The sequence below is a fragment of the Brachionichthys hirsutus genome, chromosome 7, assembly GCF_040956055.1.
Source record: "Brachionichthys hirsutus isolate HB-005 chromosome 7, CSIRO-AGI_Bhir_v1, whole genome shotgun sequence".
NCBI classification, from domain to species: Eukaryota; Metazoa; Chordata; class Actinopteri; order Lophiiformes; family Brachionichthyidae; genus Brachionichthys; species Brachionichthys hirsutus.
The window spans coordinates 7513797-7522783 of NC_090903.1; the positions used below are offsets into that span (position 1 = coordinate 7513797).

The 8987-nt window shown below is 42.9% G+C and overlaps 1 protein-coding gene across 1 annotated transcript; it reads left to right on the top strand.

The window, feature by feature from the left end:
* The first annotated feature begins 339 nt into the window (after nucleotides 1-339).
* On the top strand, nucleotides 340-4583 carry drgx (dorsal root ganglia homeobox). The gene is made up of 6 exons (XM_068741172.1): nucleotides 340-397; nucleotides 1152-1252; nucleotides 1750-1851; nucleotides 3486-3658; nucleotides 3986-4098; nucleotides 4204-4583. The coding sequence occupies exons 1-6, from the start codon at nucleotides 340-342 to the stop codon at nucleotides 4581-4583; spliced, it is 927 nt and encodes a 308-aa protein (XP_068597273.1).
* The last annotated feature ends 4404 nt before the right edge of the window (nucleotides 4584-8987 follow it).

An 8987-nucleotide genomic window follows, 5' to 3' on the forward strand; every position in this document is an offset into this window, starting at 1 on the left:
TGGTGAGTGCGTGTATATGTTTGTGTGGGTGGGAGTGGGAGTGGGAGAGAGAGAGAGAGAGAGAGAGAGAGAGAGATCTGGACACTCCCAGACAGTGCTTCACCCTCCTCCCTCCAGAGCGAGAAGTCACTCGCATCAGCATCCTTACTGCAGGTAGGATGCTGTCGCGTCATCTTTGAATCCTTCCAAACTTCCGCCTTGTATAAGTACGATTTAATTTGATAGATTTCCCACCATAGGTCTGAATTGCACCGCAGCAGCTGCATTCCATCTGCGGCTTCAGGGTGAAACTTTTCTCTCTGTTCTAGGTTCAGATTCGGAGCTCAGCGGCGCGCAAGGATGTTCTACTTTCACTGTCCGCCCCAGCTTGACGGAGAGTGCTGTCGCTCCAACACCTGTAAGTTTCTGCGTGAATTATTTGTCAGTTTATTTCCTTTTCCGCTGCAGTGCATAAAAAAAAAATCCTAAAGACGGATTGTGAAAAGTTTTGCGCCGTGCGTTTCAGCGCGTAAAGTGTCTGCTTGTTTAGCACATACTGCTCCATGCAGCAGCGGCCAGGCCCGAGAAGACGTTATCTTTTCTTTTCTTTCTTTCCCCCCCCCCCACGATGATCTTTAGTTAAAAAGTGGAACAGCCTAAATTGAAAGATTTCCACGCGCTGATCCGGTCCGTGATTTGATCAAAGGAAAACATTTCCATCTGCAAAATATCAAACAAAAGGCTATCTCTGTAAATATTTGTACCCTAACCCTCATCAAACTATATTTCCCCCTGAATCCAACGAGCATATGGAGGGTTAAGTGTTATTTTCGGCTCTGCGGAGTCAGCCTGCTGGTGGTTCGGCCCCGGGGCAGAGCGGCGTTTTGTCCCGGGCACAGATGTTAGGTGTCATGCCTCTTAGTCCGTCATGGTTCCCCTCAGACACCCGACATCAATGTTTCATGCATCTAATAGAGATTCAAATTGTGCCAGGAAATACATTTTTGCCAAAAAGCTTTCCCCCTGCTTTTCATTTTCAGACATGCAACCTATACGTTTTCTTTTATAGACACATTTAGCCTAATGGATTTTTTTATAGGCAAACATTTAAATAATAAACTTGATTTCGTGAATTGACAGAAATCTCTCTCTCCTTTTTCTTTTTCTTTTAGTGAATTCCAGCGATTTCGGCAACCACGCCCCGGCTGATTTTGATGATGGATTCCTACGGAGGAAACAGCGCAGAAACAGAACAACATTTACTTTGCAACAGGTCATTCTCCATTACAATTTTTTTTTTGTGAAAAACAAATAGGCTTAAAATGGGGCAGGTACATGTAAAATAAAATAAAATAAAGGCAAATTAATGTGAATATTGGTTGCCTGACGTTTTCAAATTTAAGGTTTATGACAGAGAGCTGTGAATTTACATAAATTATAAAAACTCCTTAATTGGTTCGATGGGGAAAAAATACTCAAAAAACAGAAATGCATTTAAGAACATCAATAATTTATCTTAGTATTTGTCTTTTTGATGATTTTGTGAGGGCATTATTTTATGACTTTATATATATGACATTTTGAATACTTTGCTTATTTTTCCACATCAATTGCATTTATAATATTTAAGAAAATATTTTTTAAACAAAATAAAACTGATGAGTAAAATAAATAAATAAAGAAAAGCCTGTCAAGTTAGAAAAATGATAAATAATCCAATGAAAAATGAATGTATTGATCCTGAAGTGTCGCTGCTTCGCCTCCGCGCAGCTGGAGGCTCTGGAGGCGGTCTTTGCCCAGACTCACTACCCGGACGTGTTCACCCGGGAGGAGCTGGCCATGAAGATCAACCTGACCGAGGCCAGGGTGCAGGTAGGCAGCAGGCTGCAGCAGCTTCGTGCGTCCTGGGCACGTTTGACCACGCGGAAGAGCGAAAATTAAGCCACTCTGTCATCCCCGCCTTACTTTAATAACATCAACATAATGATGAATATTAGATTAGCCTGATTAATCGGTCATTCATAATTAACTAGCGATAATGTTCCTCACTAATTTGTCAGCGTCTCAGGAACAGGCTACGTCATCCATGCTGACCCTTTTTTCTCAAAACCTGCAGAATCTAAAACTCCCCACACTTCCTCCTCTGTGTGTGTGCGTGTGTGTGTGTGTGTGTGTGTGCGACTCTCTGTCTCACACACTTCAAAACAGAAACACACACAATGAAAAAAAAACACGCACCTTAAATTTGCCAATTTATATTCCGCTTCTGCCCTCCACATATGCGCCTTATAAACTTGGCCAGATGTAATTAAGTTACGTGTCCTGTATGTAATTTCCTGCATTCCAGATTCGCTTTTGGGTTTTGTTGTGCGCGCAGATCTAATTGTGGGAAATATAATAGTTTGCCTTTTGTTCCCCAGGGTCATCTTACTATCGCGTAAACCCAATGGCGGGGTTGATAATGGAATCCAGCGCTGTAAATTAGGGATTGTAAACAAATTATTCCCCTCGTAATCCGATTACCACATTCCTATTATTAAATCTGAACATGAATCCGCCGCAGTATGCAGGGATATTAAACTTACATTATTATTAGAAAATAAATTTCCTTTCTGTTGTAGTGTTGTTGCCCCCCTTTTTGTAAAGTGTCAATGGGCCTCCCCCGCATTAAGAGCACGCAGCAAATTGAGATTAATGGAGCAATTATAGCCCATTCAGAGAGGTTTTGCGTGAGTGTGTGTGTGTGTGTGTGTGTGTGTGTGTGTGTGTTGGGGGGTGTATGTGTGGGGCGACTTCTAGCTGGAAGGTGCAGGGGTGAGATAAGTCCATTGGTTGTATTGTCCCTCCACCAAAACATTGTCCTTTCTTTATGCCGAATGAATGCATGTGTTTTGTTTGGCTATTGACATCATTTATACCACCGGTACAATGGGCGGGACGCAGGGCACATGCACACCGGCTCCAACCTCCATTCACACATCAAGATTAATGCCTGCTAGAACCAAGTCCTAATCGAATCTGATGTTGTCAAACAATCACTAAATAGGGAAATAAACGACTTCATCATAGCCGCCTCTCTCTCGGGCAGCACAACTGTCAGTGGGAAGTCATTAAAATATGATAATGAAAAATTGCTCAATTAAATGTTGTTATAGGCAGTGACCTTCACTCGATTAAGACACAAGAACTTGACTATATGTTCTCCTGTGCGGGTGGTGTTTTTTTTTTTTAGATAATTCAGGAACTGTGGGACGTTGCAGCGTTCATGTGACACATCCAAATGCCTCTTGGGGTGTGCAAACAAAAAAAGAAAATAAAGTTAAATAAAATGAAGAGTTGAATTGCATTTATGACATGCCTAACAAATAAGTATAGGAGACTATATTTTTTTTAAAGGCATGGATATCAATAAATAATGTAAATGGTTGCAGACCGATGAGGTTCAAGGAAATGTCATTTCTTTGATTGCTTTTTGTCTTTGGGTTCTTTTGAATCTTTCTGTGCAGGTTTGGTTTCAGAACCGCAGAGCAAAGTGGAGGAAGACAGAGCGAGGGAGCGCAGACCCCGAAGGAGGCAAAGAGCAGATGAGAGAGGGCACGCCTCCGTCTCGCAGCATCAACTCTCAGTCCCCAGTGGACCACGGCCGAAAACTGAAAGAACCTCTGGAGATGCAGCAGAGGTGAGTAAAATAGCAGTGATCGACGTAGGTGAGATCGTGGCGAGTGTTTTCGGTACGTAAGAGTAGCTGATGGGCGATGGAAATAATTAGGAGGCTGCAATCACAAAACTCTTACAGCCATCGAGATCTTTCTTCTTTTGCAGTATCCTTAATAAATTGTCCAAATTGAAATGTTGATGCAAAAAGCCACACGGAGAGAAAATGTCTATGCTCAAATGTTTAATATACACTAGTTAGAACCCCCCCCCCAGCTGTTGATGTTTCTAGTAATGCAGGTGCATCAAATAATGTATTTGTTCATTAGCAAATTGGTTGTGTTGTCTCCAGTATCAGCAGGACAGTTGGTCCAAGTGGACCGTTCTTCCCCTCCTGTATACCGGGCACCCTCCTCAACTCTGCCACCTACGCCCAGGCCCTCTCACAGGTCGCCACGCTGAAAGGTAAAAAGGATTCTCCTTCATCTGCAAATAGAGATGGCAATAAAAATGACGTAGAATCCGTTTTTCAAGGGTCTAAATGTAAATCCAACTTTCATTATTTCCCAGGTAATGGTTTGTGCTCCTGCTGCGTCTCTGACCCCATGGGCTTGTCCTTCCTGCCGCCCTACGGTTGTCAGGGTAACCGCACAGCCAGCGTGGCTGCCCTACGCATGAAGGCCCGCGAGCACTCCGAGGCTGTGCTACAATCTGCAAACCTGCTCAGTGCAGCGACCGGACCCGGAGCCGGCGTGGGAGTCCTGTCTGGAGTCGGGGCGAGCAACACCGGTGTGCCAAGGCCCACGCCAGGCCCTGCCATTGAGGGGCCTGGCACTGTGGGAAGAGGGGCAGACAGCATCAGTCCTTGCCCCGCCAACAAGGTCCAAGTCCTGGGTAGCAGTCCTGAAAAACACCCTCACTGCTCTAAGGAGTCACTGGCGAAAAAGTGAGGCGCTGCACTTCAATGTGGACGTACAGATACTCTACATCTGTGTGATTGTGCCTGTTGTTACTCCGGTCCTGCAAGTAACGAAGCACAACTACTGACTGACTCCAGAAACGGCCTGCGGAAGACTTTTGCTCACACCACAGCGTATGGATGAAAACATTAAATTATTTATTTGGCTGTAAATTATTATTGTTTGTGAGAAATGCTAAATATTTGAGGAGTTGTTATCTCCTTAGAAGCACAAGTGTGTCTTTGGCCGTGTCTGTGTATTTTGTGGACTCTTGGACTCTATTTGATGGACTAACATAGACGCAACATGTGTGCAACAAAGACCTATTTGATAATGTGAATATAAATAAATCCTGATGCATTTCCTCTCATTTTCATGAAGAGGATAGATGTTTACATTGTGAATGTTAATGCATGTAAACTTCAAGTGTTGAACTGATGGCAGGACGATGAGGATTTTGGCAATATAAAGCTTATTACCGTCAGGTTGGCAATGGGCTCAAACAATCTGTCATTGTTCTGATTTTTAAAGTGAAAGTGCACTTTACTATCAATCAGCCATTTTCCGTGTAAACGTGTACAGACTGCAGTGTGTTTGTGTGAATCCCGGGCAGGCGGAGGCAGACCCGGAGCGGTGGCTGTCCCCTCCGCTCTGTTAGCGCATCTGTAGCACCGGCAGACAGGGAACACACCCGTCCTGTTGTGACATGTTCTTTAAAACAATTAAAGATGTAGTCGCTCATGTTCCTCTCCTGTTGCCTCTCACTCCAGCCATCTGTTCTGATACATAATTGATCAGTTTCCCTTAAAGCCGGGAGAGGAGAGCAGCGGTGACTCTTATTATTTATTTACTTTTAAGAATGTGGATCGTCTTCTCTCTCTCTGAGCATTTTTAAAATAAAACCCATTAAGCATGATATATGCAATTTATTAATACGGAATGTAATCTTTTGTTGTAAATAAGCCCCATCACCTTGGGGCTCCTTGTGCAGCAGTTCATCACCAGCAGTACATGTGTCGATATATTATTCCTAAATATCCCTCCTGCTAGAAGGACTCTTGAATAAAGGAGCCACTGATCATATTGAGAATACTTAACCGCCGAGCGTACAACCAGTAGTTGGACTGATTCAATTTGCGTCCTTGAGGATTTTCAGGAAATTACTTTTGATAGTCAATAACACAATTAAGTAAACTACACACACATTACCATGAATAATTGATAAGAAATTATGTATTACCATGAAGTACCAGTTCAATAATTGATGAGGCGACACCCTGGTGACACAGAAGAAGGAGATAATGTCAGTGCCAGGCTGTTCACGGAGTACAAGCACTCACACTATGTGTGCGTGTTGTAAATACCGTACAAATATTCCAATAAAGTGATGCTTTCACTCACTATGAACCACCTTCTGCTGACTGACACATTCTGGGAACTGATGGGAATGCCATTTTATTGAAACACATTGTTTCCAAAGAAGAAAAAAATAATAAAAGAACAACAAATACAAATCCATAAAAATACATCCAGATTTTTGGGAGAAAATGTCAAAATACAGTTTAAATTAAAATCCAAAATCAAAGACTATTTTTAACATCTTTGCCATAATATCTTGCCTGCAATACAGCAGGTGCTGTATCTGTTCATACCCTAAATAATATTATCTAAAACATCATGTCCTAATATAATGATTTTCCTTTAAGTGCATGGAGAAAGAAAAGATGTTAAGTCCCCTGACATGGCAGGAAATGATAACACAATATCCTTACACAAATCAGGTCCTTTTCTAGAAATATTCCAATATGGATGACGGAATCCGGCCAACTCACACAAAAGATGCGAAAAAACATTCAATCTGCCCAAAATTGAATACAGTGGTTGTGGAATTTAATCATTAGCCAAAACAAAGGATGCTGAAGTTATAATGACTCCGATCATCATTAAGTTCTGCAATGGTGCCCATAATTCACTGCTTTAATATTTGATAAACAAGTCAAGTTGGTGTTGACATTCAGCTGTGCATGTGGCATCATTGATAATTTTCTGTCACCTAAAAAAAGTCCTGAGGCGGTTTTGTGGAGCATTGTTATATCAAATTAGCTGGAGAGCGGCCAGAAAAGCAGACAAACATAGTGAATATGGGGAACAGCAGTTGAACTCTGTTCTTACAGTGCAGTTAATGGACTTCTTTTGTTACAGTAATGAAATATTTTGCAGGGTTGTGGGGAAATATGTCCTGAAACAGGGAGATGCTGTGCATATGCAACCACAGACAATAAAAGGCACATGGAAAGAGACTGTCGGAACAAGAAAGACACATAAATACAATTCTCTTCTCGACACTGGGTGCAACGCCTAAATTTTAGTATTCAAGGACCCAACTGCCAAAGTCAGACATTTAGGGTTGGTACACTGAAGGGCCAAAACACTCTACAACATCTCTGCAACAAAGCTGATCGATCACCAAATCAGCTAGAATCAATTAGGCAACTCTCTGACCGGAGATAATACAAACAAAGCATGTCTTAATGCAGCAAGTAATGTCCCTGTCTGCTGCCTCCCACATAACCACAGCTCTGCACCTCCTTACTCAGCACAGGGAAGAGCATCCTCAGCGTTTGTGATCAATGCTTATACTTCTCAGTAACTCCACAATACAATTACGGATCGGAGGGGAAATTGGAGAGTTGCACTGTGCAAAAACTCAAATGTGATATAGATTAAAAAAAAAAAAAAAGAGTTACAATTCTCTTTTTTAGCAGATATCCAACTGATTTTGGACGTCTGCTCTCACATTGTCCACTAGAGAGAAGCAGTGAGCAGGACACTTGCAAAGAAATATTCAGCAGCCTTCACACTTCAGAGCCAAAGACGATATGAGCATTTAAGACAAACATGGTCCCAGTAATTATTGCAGATGGCGGTATTAGTAAATTAAATTTCATCAATCAAAAGCATTTTGTATAGGTGATAAGTACTGAGAGCCCAAAAATAAGAAGTAAAACAAGATAAGGCAGCAAGTTGAGAATCCCGAATGAGATCTGTCAAGGTAATTATTTCCTCTGTATGGAAGGAATCTCGTGATGGATGTTATACTGACTGACGAGAGTCCAGGGTGGAGGGAAAAACTGTGCATGAGAAGGGCCTGTGGGTGGAGGTTATTCAGAGGGGAGGGACGAGATTAGTTAAAAAGGGATTACCTCAGCCTTTCCCATAATTCAGTGAGCTGTATGCAAAACCATCTGTATGTGTGCAAGCTTGTGTGGGCATATGTGGAGGAGTGCGTCTCCATTAAGGCCCATGTGTGTGTGTCCATCATCCCACCAGGCCGCTCTGCACCCGCCAAGAATCCCAGGAAACTATTTGCTACAGCAATCTCCTATTATAGCAGTAGGCAGCAGGAGGAGAGGGAGCGAGGAGAGAGGACGAGGGGAGGCACAGTTCCTTCCCTTCCTCTGCCCTACGGCCTTTCCTATTGGAGGGTGATCGAAGCTGTAGCCGGGTAGATTAGACTTATTGTTTGTAATAAGTGAGATCAGAATATGTGTTGAAATGAACCTCATGAATAAATGGCATTAAATGGAAAAAACTAAAAGAGAAAGAGACAATTCCGCATTTGATAATGTGATCATATGCGCAACAGAAAGCTTTGTTCAAGTGTGTGATGATCACAGCAGGTGGCCAGTGACCCGGAGCCACCCGTCGACACGGCATATAGCGCTCGTCAGTTCAACAAAGAGGGTGGCACTGCCATATGAGCCAATCCAGTTATTTCTGTCTCTCAAAGGAGCACCCAAACTATCACCCAACCACATCCTACTCTCCAGCCCACCCCACTCACACTGAGAAAACTAATCTCTAGGAAATTATGTTTTCTCTCCTGGTTAGGATCCCCACAACGTACCCAGAAGCACTTTACCACTGACTGCTGGCTTTAGTTGCTAATGGCCAACAGTTAGCTGTCCAGATATATAAATAGTTACGAGGCTGTTTGTTTCATCTGTCTGACACTTGACACCGAGGGATCGTACACTTCCACTTGCTCACTGAAGCCCTCATTCTGTCCCCCAGCCTGGACACTCTCTTTTGGACTAGTCTTCTATTTCTGTCTGGTCTCCAGCGCCGAGTCCTGCTGCCTGTCTGTAGAGGCTCTGAGACCTGAACCCTGTAGAGGTGTTTGCTTTTGATTGTTGTCAATAGACAGCGCCAGACCGGCCAGCGAGGGCTTGTATAAGGTGACAGAGCGGGGATCAGATCAGCAAGTCTTTATTTGGGGGTGGGTCGGGGTGGAGAGACAGAGCATTTTGAGGAGTTTACAAAAATAAGGCCCAAATTATGGATTATAAAACTGAAGGTAAGAGATGCACTTGTTCTTTTTCTTATTCTGACTGC

What these genes read in the sequence shown, in the direction of transcription:
- drgx (XM_068741172.1), top strand. Translation starts at nt 340, where the DNA reads ATGTTCTACTTTCACTGTCCGCCCCAGCTTGACGGAGAGTGCTGTCGC. An exon ending in CAACATTTACTTTGCAACAG is followed by an intron (nt 1,253 to 1,749) that starts GTCATTCTCCAT and finishes GCCTCCGCGCAG; the next exon opens with CTGGAGGCTCTGGAGGCGGT. An exon ending in ACAGGTCGCCACGCTGAAAG is followed by an intron (nt 4,099 to 4,203) that starts GTAAAAAGGATT and finishes ATTATTTCCCAG; the next exon opens with GTAATGGTTTGTGCTCCTGC.